This window comes from Alexandromys fortis, unplaced genomic scaffold (genome assembly GCF_014885135.2).
Source record: "Alexandromys fortis isolate MF-2015 unplaced genomic scaffold, M_Fortis_MF-2015_v1.1 scaffold_145, whole genome shotgun sequence".
In the NCBI taxonomy this organism is placed as follows: domain Eukaryota; kingdom Metazoa; phylum Chordata; class Mammalia; order Rodentia; family Cricetidae; genus Alexandromys; species Alexandromys fortis.
In genome coordinates this window covers 1,611,429-1,634,676 of record NW_026068049.1, presented here as the reverse complement: position 1 = coordinate 1,634,676, position 23,248 = coordinate 1,611,429, and the positions used below count along the sequence as shown (strand labels likewise).

The 23,248-nt window shown below is 43.2% G+C and overlaps 1 protein-coding gene across 2 annotated transcripts; it reads left to right on the top strand.

Annotated features, from left to right (window-relative positions):
- Window positions 1–6,122: 6,122 nt before the first annotated feature.
- On the top strand, window positions 6,123–14,663 carry Enpp5 (ectonucleotide pyrophosphatase/phosphodiesterase family member 5). Of its 2 annotated transcripts, none has more exons than XM_050119371.1 (5): window positions 6,123–6,223; window positions 8,648–9,511; window positions 10,862–11,038; window positions 13,203–14,229; window positions 14,286–14,663. In XM_050119371.1, exons 2-4 carry the CDS (start codon window positions 8,683–8,685, stop codon window positions 13,613–13,615), a joined length of 1,419 nt encoding a protein of 472 aa, XP_049975328.1. In that variant the 5' UTR covers window positions 6,123–6,223; window positions 8,648–8,682; the 3' UTR covers window positions 13,616–14,229; window positions 14,286–14,663. The 2 variants fall into 2 exon arrangements, with proteins under 2 accessions (XP_049975328.1, XP_049975327.1); XM_050119370.1 differs by having other exon boundaries at window positions 6,158–6,316.
- Window positions 14,664–23,248: the final 8,585 nt, after the last annotated feature.

Sequence of the window (23,248 nt, the reverse complement as noted above, 5' to 3'; positions counted from 1 at the left end):
AGCTTGCAGTGGACTTTAATTCTCATGGCTGCCATTCTAGAAGGAAGCCGTGTGATGTCACAGAGAGAATCTGGAGAACACCATGAGATGGTGGAGGCAAAGACTGGGCAGATTTGGAAGAGGCAAAAGCAATCAACCCTTTCTCGGGGCCTCTGCAGGGAGCATGGCCCTGGAACCAGTTAACTCTATCTACCACCTATTGGGATTAACCACGGTACCTCTTTGAACTTTATGCTGGCCTAGAACTTTTATTTTTTAACATTGTAAATATTTACCGGATGGGGTAGGGAGGAGAGGGGCTGGCCACAGTTTGTGTATGGAAATCAAAGGTCAACTTTCAGGGACTGGCCGTTTCCTTCCACCATGTGGGTCTCATGATGTTGTGAGCCATGATTCCTCAGGAGGTGTGGACAACCATCTCCTCACCCCAAACAGGAAACCAATGAGAGAATCCGAGCAAGGAGACCACCAAGGCTCAGCTCTGTGAATGAGACGTTCTGGAGTTACTTACAAGGAGTTACTCACAGGAGCAGAACTGACCCAAAGACAGCTGCATCACCAAGGTCACTCCATCATGGGGAATAGCCAGTGAAAGCTGGAACACTAGCACACACCCCACAGCCTGCAGGAGGACCAACAGTTGAGGGGTTTCTTCAGTCAGCTCAGCTGCTCTGCAAGTGTCTCTCCAGTCCTTACTGCCTACATACACTTGGGAGCAGGGCTAGGGGCCATGTTATTAGGTCAGTTTCAGGAACTTCCTGGAGCCTTTGAATCCAAGTGAGTACTTCTGCTTACGGAACACAGTAGCAGAATGTTCTGTGAAGGATTAAGAAATGGAGTTTATTCTAGGGTTTTGGTTTTCTGGGGGGTGTTTTGTTTTGTTTTTGCATTTTGAAAGGGAGCAGGTGAACTAAAATGCAACCCTAATGTTGTTGGTTTATTTATTTTATTTATTTATTTGCTTTGAATTTTTTTAGATTTGTTTTTATTTTTATTTGCGTGCTCACCTGCTCACCCAAGAGGGCCAGCAGAAGGCATTGGAGCCCCTGAAGCTGGAATTACAGGCAGTTGTGAGTCACTGTTTTAGGATTTCTAGTGCATGACCAAATTCGCTTGGGAGGGAAAGAGTGTATTTCAGCTTACAATTCCACACCACAGTCCATCACTGAAGGAAGTCAGGGCAGGGACTCAAGGCAGGAACTAGAGAAGTCATGGAGGAATGCTGTTATAAGGAGCTGCTTGTTCATTTCCCAGCTGCCCAGACTCCCAAAATAATCACACAGAAACTGTATTAATTAGATCACTATTTGGCCTATTAGCTCTAGCTTCTTATTGGATACCTCTTACATTTTAATTTAACCCATCTCCATTAATCTGTACATCAACATGAGGTCATGGCCTACCACCAAAGTTTCAGAGCATCTGTCTCTGGCAGGGCTCCATGGCTTCTCTCTGACTCTGCCTTTCTTTCTCCCAGCATTAAGTTTAATTTTAACTTTCTAACTAAGGTCTGCCCTGCTGTTGGTCCAAAGCAGTTTCTTTATTCATTAATGGTAATCACAGGATACAGAGGAGAATCCCACATGACCTCCCCTTTTCTGTTTAAATAAAAAGGAAGGTTTTAACTTTAGCATAGTAATATTACATATACCAAAACAGTTATCAAGCAAGAATTACAGTTACAATATTTATATCTACTTCCTATCTATTATTCAATCATCAAAGACTACAGAAGGATATAATATTACCTAAGTAAACAGAAGTGCATTGTAATCAACTTCCAAAACGATAGAAATGACAGAGACATGTCACAGCTTGGATAGTCACCCAAAGCTCTTCTGTACCAATGGGACATCCATCTTCAGCCTACAGGCTCATAGTATCCAGCAGACTTTTCCATGATGCATGAAATTCAAAGACAGTTCTGCCTATATTGGCAGTTTGCCAGTCACATTTTTCTGTGTCTTCCAGAATGTCTAGCAGACTCATTTGTGAAGCAGGAACCCTGAAGACTCATCTCACCTTTAGGCATGTTCAGCAGTGATTTCTCTGTGGGTCCTGCGTGTCCAGTTCATCAAGCAGTCCAGGCAAGAGCAGTTTCTTGCCCAAATGGCTAACCAACTTCATAAGGAGCCTCTTCGATGCCCATCTTCCTCTTGATGTATATTGCTGTTGCCTGGAGCAGATGTGTCTCATGGTCATGAAAAGTCCTAAATTCTTAAAATATGTTAAATGCCATATTCTGTAGTCTTCAAAAGGTTTGAAGAATGCCTATCCATCTGAAATACATCTCTGTACATCTAGAAAATCTAACTAACATGACTACAAGCTTGACTATTATAGATGATTATCTATTAACCTATATTTCTTAATTATACATTACATTTATGAGCTACACAAACACAACACCTTAATCAAGGGCAGAAATATACATATAACAAGATTGACCTTAAATTTTTATCAATAGAGCAAGATCCATACCAATGCAAATCTCTATAGCATATCCCCCTTTAAATGTAAAGAAACATTTATAAACAATACTGGGAATATGGGCATAATTCTTCTCCAAACTGCTTCCTTCTGTTTATTGGGTTGAAGAAATTTGGGGGGGGGAGGTATTCATAACAACATTTCGGGGGATTTTGGTACATCAAACCACATTAGTCTTGAAGGATTCCACAGGTTCTCATTTTATGTGGAAACAAAAAAAAGAACCTCTTTTCCAAACCAACATATCCTTATACCCAAATTTTGAAAACAAGATACCTTTAAAGCATATATGTTGGTTACTTAGCTTCTTCACAGTCAAAACATTAAAAAAAACAATAATATATATAATCCAGGCTCTGTGTATTTTCCATCTTTTCTCCTTTTAATGTAACTGTCTATGCTCTGTCTCTTTAAAGGTTTTATTTTATTTTTTAACAATTTATTTCTTTTTATAACTCTCTATACTCCTTTTCTTCTCTCTCCCAAGTCTATGTACACTGTGACCCATTCAGAGGTCTTTTATATCTGTATTTGTCTTTATTGCATATCTGTAATCTTTTCTGACCAGAAGCACTTCTTAAAATGCTAAGCCCTTCTTATAACTTAAGCAGCGCCATTGCTAGGGAAAATACAGCACTGCCTGCTTGCCCCACCCAGTCCAGCATGGCAGAGCTATCTGCTGCCTCTGAGAGCCATGCTCACAGCCCCATTTTAGGCACACAGCAGGTCTATGCTGCCATTAAGCAAGTTGTAGCACTCTGTTCACAAACCCCATTTAAATGCTCCATAGCCAGACCTCCAGAAAGAATCAGAGTTTGCATTGTCATCATGACCCAGAAAGCGGCATTTCAAAGCTGTGGCTTCTTTTCTGCTACCACTGAATCAGGAAAACCTCTCTTAAAGGAGCCACAGCATGCAGCTAGCAAGCAAAGCCCATTTGGGGGAAAATAAATGTGGCTAAACTTTGTTTTTTAGTGTCTAGAATTCCTTTCCAAGACCTCTAAGGTTTTACGTGAATTTAGTCAACCACGTTGGAGCGCCAATTTTTAGTAAGAAGGCCATTTATTGGTTCCTGGCTCGCTCCCCAAGGCTTCCTCAGCCGTCTTCTCAAAGCTTTCAGGACCACCAGCCCAGGTGGGGGCACCATGCATAGAGAGCTGGGCCCTCACATATCCATGTCATTCAAGAAAATGCCTCAGAGGCTTGCCCGTGGGCCAGTCTGGTAGGAGTATTTCTTGATTGAGGTTTCCTCTTTCAAAATGTCTATGTCAAGGTGACATAAACCAGCCAGCACAACTTCCTGACAACCATGGGTGTTAGGAGGCAGCTCAGCAGCAAGCTCCTGTTATCTCTCCAGTTCTATGATTTAAAAATTATTAAATAATTTGTTCGTTCTTATCATAAATTCTAGCTTAAAAAAACTATTTCCATGATTCAGTTAGCAAATAATAAAGTAGTGATTGTTCCAATGTTCAGCACAATGTTCTTACAGCCCCAGAGGAAGAGAATGGTCTAACTCTCAACACCTTGTTAGATTTCTCTGGAATCTTAAAAGGTGGAGGAACCGCCCCACCCCAAACCTGTGAAACAAGAGTGGAGCCTTTTGTTATTCTATGGTCAGACACATGCATACTCCTAGCTCTGTTATCCTGCTAACTCAACTGAAATAAAAGAACCCTTATAGCTCATTCTGACATTCATTGCTGAATAACTATTGTGACAAGGCAGAAACACAGGCAACTGGCAGAATACAGATGTGGAAGCAGGAAGGGCATCGGTAAGAACGGACAATCATTCCCTATTTGAGCAAGACTCCACCCACTGCAATATAAGTTAGATTGCAAGCTTACCAGTTGATCACTAGACATGATGATATGGCAATCTAGAAGTGGTGTCTGAGCTCATGGAGCCCCTTGTGAGTCTTTGTCTGTGTTCTGAGCTATGGTTAGCAACTACACTGTGCAATTTTACAAAACAAAAGTTTGCAGAGCAAGGCAGCTTGTCATTTGACCAGAGCCTGTGATACCCAATGACCCACATGAAGGCAGGCCCATTCTCAGACCTGCTCTGCGATGAGCATAGGGTGTTCTTTGTTTTGAGCAAACACAGAATTGGCTTATTGGGCTGAGGAGATAAGGACTTAGGAGACTAAACCGCCTCCTTCCAACTTTGAACAATTTCAAAGGTCAGGGCTTAGGGCTTTGGAACAATTTGTGCACCTTCACGGTCCTGGGTCAGGCTGCACACAGACACAACCTCCCTCCTAGTCTCCATCCCACGTCCCACGTGTTGAAACTATAAAGTAACTATGGCAGAGTGCCCGAATGCCCTTCGGGGGTGCTGCCGCCCAACTTAGCAGGTAGCCACTGTCCCTTCGTACACCAAAGGCTAAGACCAAAATGCTCCACTCATTTCAAAGAACAGCAGAACACAGCTACAAACCTCACAGCTCCAGCGCACGAAACAGAGGGTATTTGCTCCAGACAGACACCAAGGTCGCTGTTGTGGGTGCTTGCGTCCTTCCCTTAGCAGCCGATTACATATTGAGACTTCCGTTGTGATAATTGAGCTATAGTACTTCCTATCCCAGACAGACTTAGAATCCTATCTAATTAGACTGCATTAGAATAGGGAAACTGGGGAGCCAGACGGAGTCTCCCAGAGTGGCATGTCGTATATATGGTTTGTATAATTTGACTCAAATAGACAAATCAGGACCCTGACTACACCCCTTCAGGCCTTAAACTATCATTAATTACATTTTAAAAGTTAGTTCGCCACAGTAAAAGAAAAAGATGAAACTGAACTGCTAACAAACCAGAAATGTGGGTGCCTTCCTGAAATGACAGGTCTAATGCACTGTGGACACAGCAGCGTCTGGAGCCCGGCAAACCATCCAGACAGTTCTGCTTTCCTCCCAGAGTAAATTACTCCAGCCGAGCCTGGCTTGGTTTAACTGGAGCTTTCGGGGGGCTATTGTTTGGGTGGTCTGAACCGCAAACTCTGAACTACAGAGCTGACTAGATTCCCGAAGCCTTTTGCAGACAAAGTACTTGACACCAGCTATTCGTGAACAAAAGAATTAATTAAGGTTAGGGATATAGCTCGGTTGATGACGTACTCAACCGGCATCCAGGAAAACCTGGGTTCAATCCCCATAGCCTCATAAAACCAGGCAAGGTGATGACCGCCCGTAAACTCCAGCATTTAGGAGGACGGGCAAGAAGGTCTTAGGTCCGAGGCCATCCTGGCCTACAAACCGAGTTCCAGGCCAGCCTGAGCAAAATGAGATCTTGTCTCAAACAATAAACATCATCTCATGACAATTCTTAGATATTCTGGTGACCCCCCCTCCAATGAAAACCTACAGAATGACGTCACCAGTTTATGATAAAGGAAGAGAAAACTCAGGACAAGTGATTGAACAAAAGTGGCTGTAACAAACATGAGTTTCAGACTATCAACCACCGGGATAGGACATTATGGTCCCTCAGCATCAGGCCTAATAGAACAGTTCCCAGTGACAGCCTTTCTTGGAGCCTGGCCACCAGGTCCCCCTCCTCCAAACCCAGGCAGCGCCCGCCCCCGCTTCTACTGATTGACAGGCAGCACAGCTACTCCTAGGGGCGGATATTTTGCCCGGGTAGAAGGACAAGCCTGAGGGAGCCAATGGCATTCCAGTAACAGGGTGGGCGGCGACGGGTCAGGTGCTTTTCGCTGGGATTCCTTGCAGGTGAGCCTACGGGGATTCGGGACCCGCCGGCGTCCCTTGCTCCCGGCCAGCTCCCCGCCCCTAACGCTCCGGAACCGACCGACCACAGCGCCGGTGAGTCCCCGGGAATAAGTAGCCTCCTTCCCCGAGGCCCACACTGGGGCTATAACTAGGCCGGGGGCCGGGGGCCGGGGGCCGGGGGCCGGGGAGACCTAGTAACCCCAATGGTGAAGAGCCGGTGCACCCACCCCACCCCCTCGAACACCTTTCTCTAAGCCCACTCCTCTTCCCTGCCCTCTGCCCTTTGGTTGGTGCTCTTGATTGCACAGGCTGTGGGGGTGGGGGAAGCTGGGGCAAGGAAGGACTAGGAAGGCCAGCTTGATTTGCATCCAGATCTAAAGGTTTTCAGGGCTTTGTGCCATTTCAGCATAGAAAAGAAAGAGATCTGTCCATTTTTCTCATCCCCACCCCCACCTGCGCTGTGTCACCCACGTATTTATGTTGGTTTTTTATTGACAAACATTTCTGAGCTTTAGACAGCACTTCATGTCTTCTCAGCTCAGTTTGCCCCAGGAAAAGAGTTTTCTTCTATTTACTGCAATTAACTGAATTTCCTAAAATAGATGAAAATCAGATGTTCCGTGCTATTGATTCTTTCTTGGCATTAAATTATATTTGGTTGATAATAAGTTTCCCTCGTGTTAGTGGGATGGGAGACAAAACTGGGGAAAGAAATAGGGGACGGAACCGGGATGGGTCACAAAGGTTAGTCAGGATACTTGCAATATCCTGCATACAATTAACTCCCCCATTGCAGCCCTCATTAATGTTGCTTCCAGAATTGGAAAAAAAAAGAATGGCATTTATGATACAATATTAAATTTATGTTTGGAATCATTGTCATGAGATCAGTGTTTAAATGAGTTTCAAGTTTAGGTGAAACTACAGTTAAAAACAAAACAAATCTTAGTCTGGCAGTGGTGGCTTACACCTTTAATCCCAGCCCTTGGGAGGCAGAGGCAGGCAGGCAGATCCTTGGGAGTTCAAGGCCAGCCTGGTTAATCTACAAAGTGAATTCCAGGACAGCCAAGGCTACACAGAAGAACCCTGTCTTGAAAAACCAAAAAGTGAAACAAAAAACAAATCTTACCTTAAGCTCCTATGCAAGCAAAGCCAGCATGCCACACAGGTTACATTCACCTCAGTCTAGAATACAGCAGGGCAGGACCGGGCCTCTTCTGAGTTATGATAATGGCTTCACCGTGTTTGAATTAGGAAGATGCTAAAGCCGAATATAAGAGATTTCTTTGCATGAAGCCATGATGAGAACTGGTCAGATTCGCACAGGATCATTTATCTATGCTTCTTCTTTGCACTGACTTTTAAGAAACACGCACATGTTAAAGAAAAACAAATGGGGACTCAAAGAAATTGAATCTTCTGAAATGGTTTCTCGATGCTGACTGATTGTTACCTGGATCTAATTGGAGAAGTATGCTTCCTTTATACCTAGTTTAGAACCTGTTTGTGCAGTGCACAGAACCCGAAGATTTGATAGTTAACAAATTAATATAGATTACGTTTTCTAAATATAGTTGAAAGTTACAAAGTTTATTTCATTCGAGAAACCCTGTTTAGTTGAGCAGTGGTGGAGCACGCCTTTAATCCCTGCACTTGGGAGGCAGAGGCAGGTGGATCTCTGGGTTCGAGGCCAGCCTGATTGATGAAGAGAGTTCCAGGACAGCCAGGGCTACACCAAGAAACCCTGTCTGGAAAAAAAACAAAAAAAAAACAAAATCAACCAAACAAAAAAGAAATATTTTTGTTACTTTTCTCTTTATAAAAATACCTTTTAAGACAGAAGATTCAAGCATAGGGGTTGACTATGAAAATGTATATTTTATATGTGTGTGTGTGTGTATGTACCACTATTGAATAAGTCAATAGTATTTTCTGTTGCTAAGTTTCTGTATTTGTCCTCTTTATAATAAAGTCAGGAGTCCCTTAACTATATAAAAGTTTCTGGACAGAATTCTGGGTTGGGCACGTAAGATGGCTCAATAGGTCAGGTGCTTGCAGATAAACCTGACAGCCTGAATTCACTCCCAGGGACTCACATAGTAGAGGGAGAGAAGTAACTCTCAGAAGTTTTCTCTGACTTCCACAGGCACATTATGGCCTGCGCATGTATAAATGCAACACACACACACACACACACACACACACACACCAAATAAAAAGGTAATAAAAATTTGAAAGCGTTCTAGATCATTCTGAAAGTGTCTCTGAAAAGTCATATATGCCAATCATCCTTTTAAATGTCATCGTGGAGCCCATTTAAATGATTTCTTTAAGGAATATATTTTGATGGTTTAGTGGAAAGTAAAAAGGTTTTTTTTGTTTGTTTGTTTTGTTACCATTAACTTCTCTATGTTTGTTCTACAGATTACCTTATGCTGAGCTGATCAAGGTCTTTGAAAATGATTCCGAAGTTTTTTGTGCTGTCTTGCACACTGGCTGCCCTAACTCATTCAACTACATTTTCTCTCCAGCCAGAACAGCAGAAGGTTCTAGTGGTTTCCTTTGATGGATTCCGCTGGGATTACTTATATAAAGTTCCGACACCTCATTTCCATTATATCATGAAATACGGTGTTCATGTGAAGCAGGTCACTAATGTCTTTATCACGAAGACCTACCCTAACCATTACACTCTGGTCACTGGTCTCTTTGCAGAGAATCATGGGATTATTGCAAATAGCATGTTTGATCCTATTCTGAACAAATCTTTCTCTTTGGAGCACATGGACATTTATGATTCTGAGTTTTGGGAAGAATCCACACCCATATGGATTACCAACCAAAAGGCAGGGCACGCTAGTGGTGCAGCCATGTGGCCGGGAGCAGACGTGAGGATCCATGAGACGTTCCCTACCCACTACCTATCTTACAATGAGTCTGTTTCCTTTGAAGACAGAGTTGCCAAAATCATTGAATGGTTTACAGCCAAAGACCCCATCAACCTCGGTCTTCTCTACTGGGAAGAGCCTGATGACACAGGCCACGATGTGGGACCTGACAGCCCCCTCATGGGACCCGTCATCTCAGACGTCGACTACAAGTTAGGTTATCTGATAAAAATGCTGAAAAAAGCCAAGTTATGGAATAACGTGAACCTAATCGTCACGAGTGATCACGGAATGACCCAGTGCTCTAAGCAGAGGGTGATAGAACTGGACCACTATCTGGATAGAGACCACTATACTCTGATCGACCACTCACCTGTAGCTGCCATCCTGCCAAAAGAAGGTAAGTCTGACCTCACGCCCATCTGAGCCTAGCACTGCACACGCCCAGCGTTTAAGCTGCTGTCCTTCTGTAAGTCAGTGCACTTGTGTCCTGACAGTGTGCTAAGATTTAGTTCTTAGACTTTGAAAGCAAAGATCTCTTTTCTCAGAGTATAATTCCCCCGCCTAAATACTGACCTCTGGGCTATAGGTTTTAAGCATTTTAGAATTACAAAGTGTGATAAAAATAATTATGACCCTCCCCCCTCCTCAGGAGAAATGGATATGGCCTTTGAATATAATTACAGTCATCTCTTGGAAGCCTGTGACCATCTATAGCCCCTTAATGAAAACCCCTTTACTAGAGAAGCAATAGAGAATAAGAAAGAGAAAATGCATTTTTCAATCTCGGGCTTATTTTCATTTCGGTCAGCAAGTTTTAACAGTACCTTGCCTTCTTTGTAAAAATCCCCAGTGTTGGCTACATTTTAAAGAAAGGTAAACCTTTAACACTCAGAAGCCGCAATATGTGTAGCTGAATGTGCAAGGCCGCCGATGAAACTGTAGCACCTTGGAGGGTTGGACTTGTGTCGAGGGAGAGAATGGATTTTGAAAAGCTGTGCTACCTCACCAGTGGGAATTGTGCGCTCTCAGGGGAGCTAAGCAGAATCTATTACATAGCCACGCGGAAGTATGCACGTGTGCCTGCACACACAGTTTGCAACTCATAGGTCTTACCAATCCATCAGATTCCCTTAGGCACTGGAGTGCTGTTGTGGCATTCTCTTGTTGAGGTGCGGGGACTAGAGAGACAGAGGACAAATGGATTTGATGAACCAAACAAAGTTAAAGATAGTGGCGAAGTATGGTACATTGGAAATTCTGGGCTATTCTCCAATTCCCCCAATATACTGGGGCCCTTCCCATTTCTCAGGCTGCTTGCCACCTCTGATCGTCCTCTCCCTACCTGTGACCTCCACATACCATGCTCTTCTGCAGAGATTCTGTCCCTACATCCGTAGTGGCTGACTGCCACGTGTTTAGTCTAAGCCGTGGTCTCATTCAGGTTTCACAAATCCTTGGTATCTGGTAGCGTCTATAAGACAGATGATGTGTGTGCATCTATCTGCATGTTTAAGTCTCCAGAAAGTAGGGATTCCTGCTTCTCTTAAAGGACCTTTATTCTGTAAGAGAACGTGCTAGTGACAGAGGAGTAGTAACCATTGCTTTTTCCCCCTCGAGATTCTTTCTTCTTCAGGGTGCGGGGTCCACCACGCACGACTCCTCCGTTTCCTTGTGCTCGCCCTCCCGGCCCTTTTCATCAGCTGGGAGTCTCCTGTGTCTGGGAACCTCTCTCTTCCTTCCTCCGTAGGGAAGTTCGATGAAGTCTATGATGCGCTGGCCGGTGCCCATCCTAATCTAACCGTCTACAAAAAGGAGGACATTCCAGAGCGATGGCATTACAAGCACAGTGATCGAGTTCAGCCCATCGTGGCCGTGGCCGATGAAGGGTGGTATATTTTGCAGAATAAGTCAGACAATTTCATGTGTGAGTATGTGACCATATTTCTTCCCATGCTGCACCGTTTCTTGCTAACGTGGAGGCTGCGGATAATACAGCAGTTTACTTGCTGATTTTTCTTAACTCTCTGCTACTTTACTGTTGAAGGGTCTGTGTCGTATCAATACTCACCTAGAAATGTTTCTTAAGATATCTACATGAGAGACATACAAGGTTGAGGATAGAGCGTGGTGGCATGCTTACCTAGTATGTTAATAAGGCCCTGGGCTTGATCCCCAACTCTCGGAGAAAAATATATAAAACTGTTGCTTTAGATAGAATTGGGCTGCTGTCTTGTTCAGTGACTGAAAGCGAAGTAGTTGCGTGGCCGTGTGATTGTGGTGTTCGTCTGCCTCTGAACAGCAGATAAGTACATTCTGGTTGTTGAACATTTGTGCCCACACATAATCTGTAATTCACTATTCGATCACATCAAGGAAGCTGGGGAGGCTGTGTCATGGGAGTCATTTCTGCCTTCATTTGTTCCGCTTGTTAATTCTGCAGGTCTGAGCAGTCACTCAGAAAAGGTCTGCTATCTTTGAGGATATATATATATATATATATATATCCTCAAATATATATATATATTAAAATACATATATTTTAAGTTAACATCCATTTGGGGAGACATCATAGGACTTCAGTTCTGTGAACTGCAATTGCTCCATGGGCTGCTCACATTTACTTTTTGATAGAAAAACCTCAGTGATTCTGTTTTGGTTACATTATGTTCATTTAGCCAATGGATAGGATTCTACAAGTTACTGAGTCCAAAGGCAGGCGTTCTCTAAGGCATCCTTTGGCACAACAGTATGTAGATCAGCTGGAAATGGCTGAAAAGGCACATCCTTGAGCCCAGTCTACATGTGCCGAATTGGACACTGGGAGGACGTGGCCTATAGCCCTCAGTCTTTACGTGGCCCCAAGGAGTCTCATTCACAGTGGCGTCTGAGAACCATCTCCTTGGGTACTCATTATTAAATACCGCCCATTAAATCAAACATTTATTTATTTTAACAACTACCATTATTTAGGATTTCCTCTTAAATCTGGTTCTCTGGCACATGTTATATGAAAGAATTATTACTGCTTTCTTAAATGACTCAGAATCTATATCTCAACTTCTCACGGAAATGATGGCAACCACCCTTAAATCAATTCTGGATAATATTATATAATGGCTTATTTTCAATGTTATTATCAGTTAAGCAGATGAGCAAAGTACCTTGTCTGATACTTGCTATATTGGTTCATAAGCCCAGCGTCATCCTTCCTTGAATAAACTGAAAAGAGTTATGTCATTTAGAATGACTTCTGCCGGTGGATCACATTGACAGGAAGACTTCAGATTACTTTTGAAATGACAGATCAATGACTTTCAGAGAGTGGACTTGAATGTTCACTTTCTGCATTTGGATGCTGATGTGAATTTCCTTGTAGCAAGGATAAGTAAGAGAACTGGAGTCATGAGTCAGTTTTTATTACTCTAAAATGAAAGGCTGTCAGTTTTCATAGGTCACCATCTTCACAGTAACCATTGCCATGTCTTTGCTCTGATACTGTGTCAGCCAGCCATTCAGTTTTTAATAAGTAGCTCTAATCCTTTGTTTTTTGAATGGAATCACTGGGTATGCACGTCAGAAGACCGACTTCTTAAGTTCTCCCTATGCCTACACGTTCTGACCTGGTTTTCGTAGTGGGTCGTAGCTGTGACTAAAGGGTGTATCGCTGTACTGCATTTCTTTTACTTTCTATTGGGGATTATGGGATTTGCTTTTACTGTTAGGACTAACGCCATCTTGCTTTAGAATGATTAGACATTGTAGCTACCTTGTAAGTGTTTGCTAAACATCAACCAACCGTAGACAGACCATCCACCTGCATTTCCCACCTTGACTTGACCCAGCTCTGCATGTTCCCTTCCTTCTTTGCTGTCTAAGGGAGCAGAGACCATAAGAAAGATTTGTAACCATTTGATTTCTTGAGGCGATTTGTGGGTTGACAGCAGCAGAGATTAGAAAAGATGATTTCGTTTTTGTAAAGTCAAATGGGATGAAATTTGCACTTGAGGTCAGAACATGACCGTACGATAAATCTTTCCATTTGAATGCCATCTGGTTGGTTAACTTCTTCATGCATTTTCTCTTCACAGTAGGCAACCATGGTTATGATAATGCATTAGCAGAAATGCATCCAATATTTTTAGCCCACGGTCCTGCCTTCAGAAAGAATTTCACCAAAGAAGCCATGAACTCCACAGATCTGTACCCGCTGCTCTGCCACCTCCTCAATATCACCGCCCTGCCACACAATGGATCATTCAGGAATGTCCAGGATCTCCTCAGTTCAGCAACTCCAAAAGTTACTCCTTATACACAGAGTACCACACACAAGCCAGGCGAGTATGAGCCAGAGGAGTCCTACCCTTATTACATAGGCATCTGTCTTGGCAGCATTATAGTCGTCGTATTCTTGGTAGTTCTCGTTAAGCATTTAATTCAGAGCCAGGTGCCTACTTTACAGTATATGCAGGTGGAAGTTGCTCAACCATTGCTGCAAGCGTAGTGCTTCTTTAACACAGAATTTCATTTCGAAGTAGAGGTTGCAAAATTCTCTCAATGGTGAACCTTCAACTTCTAGGAAGCTAATTCCTAGACACCGGCACAGGCCATCAAGCAGTTACTCTTGGGCACACTCACACCTACCTACATACACACAGACAGATCCTACTGCTCCTGTGTGCACACGATCAAAGATGTCGGTGAGAGTACATCTCCCCTGCTTCCTGTGGTTTAGGGGGTAGATCCTGCTGTATTGGGGTTGGCACGTGCATACAATGTACAGACTTAACAGCTTGGCACTTTTGACAGTACCTCAGACTTTGCACTTTCCTATCCCACGAGGTACCTTTCTCTGAAAGTGCACTTTATCACTATGCCTAGTAACTCGGTTGACAATGTCAACCTTTTGCATCTCTATCACCAAATACTAGCATGTCCTGTACAGACGGAGGGAAGTTTCGAGCAATTCTCGAATTATGTAGAAATCTGTCTCCTTGAAATGGGAGGAAGAAGAGAAAGTGAAGGTGTTGAAAACTCGAGGGGACCAAGTTTGTGGCCTGCATGTTGGAGAGATGCATTTCCAGCAGCAGGTTGGAGAGAATGCATTTCCAGCAGCAGGTTGGAGAGAATGCATTACCAGCAGCAGGTTGGAGAGAATGCATTTCCAGCAGCAGGTTGGAGAGAATGCATTTCCAGCAGCAGGTTGGAGAGATGCATTTCCAGCAGCAGGTTGCCTTGTGGGTATTTCTGGTTCTGTCTCCTCACCAAGGAACAAAGTTTTCATTTGCTTCTTTCCTCCGGTAGATTCAGACACTGAAAGATGCATTCTAAAGCTCTTCCCATTAGTCGTTGCTTCTTGTTGATGAGTCCTAGTCCTGACTCCATCACGAGGATGCCATGCTCTAGACCTCCTTTCTGTGTAGTGTAGCAGGGGTCCGAAGGGCAGAGACCAGGCGCCGTCTCTGCAGTGTTTTTATCCTGCCTGTCATTATTCGCATATTTGCTAATAACGCTATTAATCACATTAAAAATCAAGTGAGATTAAAAAAATAGCATTTGGTTTTGCTTCTTTGTTGTTTCTTTTTTTAAATATTTATTTTATTTATTTATTATGTATACAATATTCTGTCTGTGTGTATGCCTGCAGGCCAGAAGAGGGCACCAGACCTCTTTACAGATGGTTGTGAGCCACCATGTGGTTGCTGGGAATTGAACTCAGGACCTTTGGAAGAGCAGGCAATGCTCTTAACCACTGAGCCATCTCTCCAGCCCCTATTTGTTGTTTCTGATGGCATGGAGTGAAGTACAAACATCTTTTAACCTCCCGAGACTTTCAAAACCCAGAGTTGCGTAAGAGGACAAACCGTATTAGGTGACATAGGCCACCTAAACCTTGGAGAGGGTTCTGTGGAGCCTGGAAAACAGATTAAGCAGGACCTCAGACGAGATGTGCACGCTGTCGCTGCAGTAACAAAGGGTGCCCATAGTGGGGGGTGGAGTCTCTTGGTGACAAGAGGTACGGGAACACGCAGAACTCGGATTACTTGATTTTGTTTCAGGAAATAGTTGCCTAGCCATCTTGCCAGGTGTTGACTGAAGTCAGAGGTAAATCCCTTTCTAGCCGTTCCACTGCCCAGCTCGTCGCCCGGAGCTTCCTCATCATCTCAGACCCCCATGCCACAGCGGCTTAAATCTGTGCCTCTAGATGGCTAAGCAGTGAAGAAGTTGGGGTGACAGAGGACCCGCAAAGAAAAGCTTTCTCTAGAAACGACACCAAAATAGCCACGAAGCCCACAGAGCACGGGCGACGGTCGTCAGCATATTCACATGCCTGCTAGCTATTGACTGAAGTGCCGTGGTTATTTCCGACAAAGGGACCGGCTATGTGTGTAAAGTGACAGAGACTGGATTTTAACATGTTCCCTAAAATGAGGTGAATCATTGACGAGGATTACGCTGCTCCTCCTAAGTAAGGTAAAGGATGCTATTCTATAATTTTCTTGTCAGTAGAGACCTCTGAATAGGGCAGAAGGGAATAGATAGAGGCAAGTAGATAGGATTCCAGAAGATGCTCGGAGGTCAGACGTCAGTGGTGAATGGCTCGTGAGGTGAGTGTACACTCTGGCTGTTCACATCCCGAACGCACACATGCTGACTGACAGCGACTGTGAACGCTGCGGAGACACCAGCACAGTGACTTGGAGGATTAGCTCCTCTGAGAGCACTGCTGTTCAGACGCCACATGCGTGTTCCTCCGGGTGTGTTCAGTTCCCTTTAGAGGGCGCTATTACCTCAGAACAAGTGATAGAGCGTATCACAGTTTGGAAAGGTTTGAATACTGAATGGTTTGTTACAGAAACCCTCATCCCGGTAAAACCATTTCCTGAGGGAAAAAAAATCCTGTCATTCGGAACCCTTTGGCAGCTTTATTTTGTAGCTTAACCAAAATGTCTTCCTGGTCCAGCTTTCTGCAGCGAGCATGAAAGTGTCACTAAAACTGCCTAATTGATAACTGCAAGCAAGAATTTGAATAGCAGTTTTGAGCTCTTCTTTCTCCTCAGTTGCTCAGAGCCTCTTGCTCCTTTACACATTTTGTACAATTAATTGGTAAGATTTTTTTTTTTCTGTAGAATAGGTTTTTATAATGTTTACTCCCTCTGGCACCTGGCAATTATGTTTCAACGCTTTTCTAAATTCCAGCTCTGTAAAGTTAGCATCCTATGAGTCTTTTTCTTATAAGAAATTATTCTGTCTAGAAAACAAATCTAAGAGACCTAGCTCTTGTGGCTGTCAACTGTTTCCAGCTATTCACTGGCTGGGGGTGACAGCCTCTTTTTTCAGTTACACAGCTAGGAAGGGCCTAAGGGATTTATTCAGTGATTAATTTAGCTAGGACCCTCACTCTTTTTAGAGAAGTAACTTGCAGGACCTCATGCCAAACCTAGAAGCAGGGCCTGGGTTCCTGATTTAGTTTATATGCAAAGTGGAGGTCAGTGGATTAATGGTCCTTAGCTGGAAGCCTGTTGATCCCAGGCTAAGCAGGAAGTGGCTAAGGAAGTTTTCTGCACTAGCAAGCTCCTTACTACCAGACCTGACTTTCAGTTATGCAAAATTTTTAGCTTCCTTCCTGTTTGACCAGAACTGCAGGACAAAGGTGGTCCCAAGTGCTTACTTTCTTGTCTGTATTTCAGTCTTCACTGAATTCTCCCTGGTAACTCCTTACTATGCGGTAGACTATTTTATACTTAAGAAAAGAGACGCTTCTAAACCTTGGTCTGGGCAGATGGCTTGGCTGGTAGGTGCTTGCTGGACAATCATGAGGCCCCGAGTTAAACAGGAAAACTCTGGGTGTGATCCAGGCTTGCAATCCTAGCATTGCAGCAGCAGAGACAGGAATCCCTGAACGCATTGACCACCGAGTCTAGCCTAAGGGTAGACTCCAGGCAGTGAGAGACCCTGTCTCAAGGAAAGTAGGTGGGATTCTTGAGGAGTCAGGATGACGCCTGAGGTTCTCTGACCTCTCTCTATATACATACATAGCACATACACATGTACACATGCACACAAGCACACATATGAATATGCTACACACATGTACATGCATACACACATACTACAAAAAAACCCTCCAGAAATCATCTGATCAGAAAAGACAGGATAGACATGCTTAGCCTTTTTCCTCCATGGTGAACACAAACACAGCCCTGGAAATGAGGCAAAAGACTCATTTTCTTTTAAGCAACCTGCTTAGGGGCCCAAAGGATGGATGGCGAAACACAGGATGGAGGGGCTTCACATGTTCCTTACCCAACAGAAAGTGGCACTGGCCCCTATTCCCAAAGCCCAGCCTAGCCAGATGGCAGCTCAAGTAGGCGTCTTCCTGGGACTGAAGACGAGCCTGTCTGTATCAGGTAAGACAATCTCACTGACCCCCACTGAGTGCCTGTTCAGAGTCAACCCTTAGCACTGAGGCCCTTCTACTGAGATATGGCCAGTAGAACCTGTAAGAAAAAGAAAGAAAAGACGTACATGTTTGGAAAGAAGAAATAAACTGGTACCTGTTTTCAGGGCACATAGTCATGTCTGTAGAAAAATCACAAAGAAACGAGTATCTAAAAAACTCTTAAGACTAGTTTGGCAAACTGCAACATCAAACATACACATACCAAGACTGCTGGTATTTTTGTAGATTCGCAGCATGTGCCAAGGCCAGTCAGATTTCTGTATATTAACAACATGGAGAAGCAAATTCGAAATGTAATGCTTTTACAGTCACCTCATAAAATGAAACAGGTGTAAATATAACAAAACCTACTGGATTTTAACCCTGAAAACAATCAAATGCTGATGAAAGAACTTGAAGGAAACTTCTAAGGTTAAAAAAGATACTCTGTATTCATAGGTTGCAAGACTGAATATAGGTCGAGTCATCCAAAAAGCTACTTTAGCTCTTGATCATCTACCTCTCCCAGGGCCTCTTTCTACAGACAAGCTTATCTTAATAGTTATGTGGAAAGTCCCAGGCTCCAGGAGAGTTAAACCTACTAGAAAGGGAAAAAGGAGAATTATCCTACCTGATTAAATCCTGCTGTCTCAATGTGATAATCCATGCAGTGTGGGCACATAGTTTAGGGAACCCTAGCGTACTGTAAGTACATTCATGTAAATATTCCTGTGACCTGACAAAGGTTCACAAGCTTTGACTGGAGGAAGGGCAGACTTTACAAGTAAGGTACTAAAGCAACTAAGCATCCACAGGCAAACAAACTCAACCTTATGGAAGCCACAGCTCAAAACCTGGACTGGAGCTATGACACTTGGCTCCTGATGACCTGCGCTGATCTCCAGCAGCCACCCCCATAGATGCCCTCTGACCTCCATGTGCATGCTGTGGCATGCATGCACCCCCACACACTAATTATGAATGAAACTTTAAAAAAAATAGCTCAAAATGACAGTACACTTAAATGAAGAAAAAGTTTCAGATCCCAGAATAAGACAAGAGTTCTTAGACTTGTCAACAAAAGTACAACCCATGGGGTAAATACTGGGGAAAGAGGGTGTAGCTCAGCTGTACAGGACTTCCTGAGCATGCAAGGGGCATGGATTTAGTGCCCATCAAGGAGACAGACAGGCACACACACAAAACCATCAGAGACAGACGCATGCACACACACACACACACACACACACACACACACGGGTTGGGGGAATGAGACTGAACTGGGAACTCAGCACTTACCAACACACACACACACACACACACACACACATACACAGAGGTGGTGGGGGCCTGAAACTGGGAACTTGGCACTTACCGAAACAAACTATTTTGTTGTTCTGGGAAAGTCCATGTGAAAAAAACGAAGACAAGCTAGTGACTGAGAAAAGCTTCTGCAAAACCACACACCCAACACAGGACTGACACATTCAGTTTCAAGGCAGGCGATTCATGGAGACTTTCCACCAGAGACCAAATGGGGCAAATGCCCTGTGCAGCTGCTTGGCATCAGTAGCCACTGCGAAATGCAACTTAAACCACAGAAAAGAAGCGGTGGCTATGAGAATCGCTAAAATTTTAAAGTGTCATCAAGAGCCGTGGGATGCACAGAAACTAGATCACCCATTTGCCCCTGACAATATAAGCAGAAAACACACTCTAGAAAAGAGCAGTTTCTAGAAAGCCAATGGGAGCCCCAGTGTTTGTCCTCCTGAGCTATTTATTCCAAAGAAACGAAGACATCTTCACAAAAGCCAGGCTCGACACATACTCATTCTGGCTTTATATTGATCGCCAAGCCCTGGAACTGAATACCCTTCAAATTGCTGCATAAACAGTGTTTTAAAATAAAAAAGATTGCATGGAGAAGTAGCAATAAAAGGTTTATTGACGTTTATGAGTTGGATGAACCTTGAGGAATGGTGCTGACTGCAAAATCTAGTGCTCCAAACTTATACACACACGGCATTTCTGAAATGATATCATCTTAGAATTAAAGAGCAACCATTAGACAATGCGGGGGGATCCTTGCCTTGGAAGTGTGTCCTACTGCAGCTAGCTCCAGATGCCCTGTGGGGACAGTGTCTCACAGAGCTGGAGGTGAGGTTGGATGGCCGTTTCTGGTGAATTCTCTTCCTGGCTCGCAGATGGCGACTCCCCACAGCCTCAGGCACACAGGGGCTGGAGAGGGGAAGGCACTCTGGCCTCTTCTCTAAAGGATCTCATGGTATGGGCTCCATGTGGCTTCACTTTTCACACCCTCACTCAAAAATGTCACATGGGCTGAGGGCTCCAAGATGAGAATTTTAAGGAGACACAAATTGATTTTTCAACGATCAGACTAACCTTGCTTCTCGCTATTTCATGTATTAAGAGTTATTACATATAAACACTTAGCAAGAGTGGTTGAGAGATTCCAAGTTCCTAATTAGCCTTTGTCATTGTGTCTTTTATATGGCAATAACACATCAGAGAACTTCTGCTCCAAAAAATGGCAAAATACGGGCTCAGACCAATGATTGCACTAAAAATATGCTAAAAGAATAGTAGATGAATTGTATCAACTTTATTCTCTGTTGGTAACAGTAAACTACATTTTTTTTTAATGTGAAAAAGCCTCTTTTCACCAAAAAGCTTTCCTCCAAAGCTACAATCATTTCAATTTTGCTTCAATTGTGAAAGGACTGAAAATATTTATGTGGCTCTCTTATTTACTTTTCGTGGATGCATTGCTCCAAATCACCAGTTCTACCTTTATTGGCAGCTTGTGCCCTGATTCACTGTGAGGTGAAAAGAACAGCACAGGCGAGGGGCAAAGGGTTGACAAGAAGCCTCAGAGGCTAAGAGCAATACTGTCTTTGCAGAGGATGGGAGTTTGGTCCCAGCACCCATATCTGTTGACTCATAACCACCTCTAACTCCAGCTTCAGGGTGTCCAACACCATTTCTTGCCTGAAAACCCCAATCACACACATATGTGATTACAAAAACATGGAAGGACATGCACTAGTATCTATGGGAATGATTCTAAGCATGTTATGTTAAGTAACTGTAATACTTGCAAGAGCCACAGGGTTCCTGCCACTCTTAGTCATACAGATGAGGATGCTGCTAACAGAAAAATCCCGAAGATAATGTGGCCATTTTACCCCTTAACAGTTGCTATGCCCTCCAGTTAAACGACAGTCATGAGTTCAGACTCCTGTTTTTGAATTAGAACATTCAGGACTGTGCCACTTAGGGTATCGTCAGTGGGTCTTCTATGTGAGTTGGTTTACACACGTCACTTACCGGTTTCAGGAAGTTCCCCTCTGTTCCACGTTTCATCCTCTTATTTAAATGAGTGATGAGTTTTAGCAAGTTCTTTTCCATTCCTTTTGCTCTATTAATATGGATAACATTGATTTTTAATCATGCATGCGTGTGTGTGTGCATGCACACACACACGTGTGTGCATACATGAGGGCAGAAGCACACAACAGAAGAGTGATGTGGGAGTGTCATATATCAATTTGTTGATTTCATTGGTTAAGCAATAAAGAAACTGCTTGGCCCTGATAGGTTAAAACATAGGTGGGAGGAGTAAACAGAACAGAATCCTGGGAGGAAGAGGAAGTGAGCTCAGAGACGCCATGCTCCCCTCTCCCGGAGAGATGCCATAGCTCAGCTCTCTGAGGCACACTTGATGAAGCTCCAACCCAGGATGGACGTAGGCTAGAATCTTCCCGGTAAGCGCACCTTGTGGTGCTACAAAGATTATTAGAAATGGGCTAGTCCAGGTGCGAGAGTTAGCTGAGAAGAGGCTAGATATAATGGGCCAAGCAGTGCTTAAAAGAATACAATTTGTGTGTTGTTATTTCGGGGCATAAGCTAGCCAGGCGGCCGGGGTGCTGGGGGCCATCTACCAGCAGTTGTGAGCTGCCCAACATGGGTGCTGTGCTGGGAACCAAACTCAGATCCTCTGTAGGACAAGCACTGCCTCTTCCTCGCTGACACTTTGGTTTTAATTATCAAAAATAAAAAGTTGTACTACTATGGCAAACTCCACGTATTAAATAACCATCATTTTGAAATATTGAATTCAGGCATTTTTCTTCCTAAGAATAATAATCAAGGGGCTGGAGACATGGTTCAGAGGTTAAGAGCACTGGCTGCTCTTCCCGAGGACCGCAGGTTCAAGTCCCAGCACCCACAGGACATCTCACAGGTGTCTGTAACTCCAGGTCCATGGACATGTACATATAATAAAAAGTTATCTTTTAAAAAAAGAATAATGATCAATTTTCTGTGATCTTCATTTTTTTGGTTCCTTACTCCACTTTCTGTAAGTCTGTGTAAAACTGATACTATTTCTTATAGATTTAATGACACTACTTTTTAAAAAAAATAATTTGTGTTAGATAGAGACAAGGCTTTCTGGATGGCATTATGGTAACTTTGACCATATTTTTCAAAGAATATGTCCATTTTATCTACATTGTCAAATTTGTTGGCATCTTTTTGCTAAGTGTAGGACTGTAACATGACTGTCTCTTTTTAAGTTAGTATTACTAACTTGTGCTATACCATTGCGCTATAACTTGTGGACATACTATTCTACTAATAAGGCTATAAAACGAAGTTTGGTCTTATTAGCCTTCCCTTCCTGTCTTTTCTATTTCAGACTATCTCTGCAATTTTCTTTTTCTTCTTACTAGCTTCTGAAAAGTGCTAGCTTAAATTGTTGGTTTTGAACCTTTCCTGGGATAGCAATTCAAGGCTGTAACTCCTCCCTAAATAAGGCTTTATCTGCAGGTTACATATTGGGATTGTAAAATACTTTCTCACTTGCATTTCTGACTCATGGTTTGCTTAGAAGCATACTGTTTAATTCCAAATTATTTTTCCTTATAGAATCTAATTCCCCTTTGGTCGGAAAGTGTAATTTATGCAACTGCAATTCTTTGAGACTATTTACTAAGACTCTCCTATGACAGTGGAAACACCTGTCCTGGTAATCCCATGGACTCAGAAAGAATGCCCTCCCAATGTCTTAAGTCAAGGTGGCTGATGCAAGTCTATTTCCTTGCCTGACATTTTTGGCCTCATTCTATCAATCAGAGAGGAGTACTACATTTTTTTCAGTTAGACTTAGGGATTCTTTCTCTCTTTCCATCTGTTTTTGATTTATGTCTTTGGGGTGTACGATGCTCTCTTCCTTGCATATGTATGGGTGGGTCCCTTGACCATAATTCAGTGGTCCTTTCCAGCTTGAAATTTGGTCATGAGAGCCTTTGACATTAATCACAGCTAATCCAGATAAACACAATTCAAATGTGTTCATTTTGAATTTGTAGTTTTGCAGTTGAGGTATCTCTCTGGTACACTACCTACTGATACTGCTTTTTCATCCAATTTTATTAACTCCCATTTTCATTTAAATGCTTAGTTCCTTTACATTCAATTAATTTTCAAGCTTAGTTTTTCGTTTTACTACTTTCTCATTCAAGATATCATTTTTTCCACCTAAGAATTATTTTTCATTAAAACCTTTGTTGTTATGGTGTCAGATGTAACACTTTAAAAAAAAAAGGGGGGGGGTGGACTCAAAAGGACTGTGGTCTTTGCCTGATACGTTTTTATAGCTTAGGACCCCCT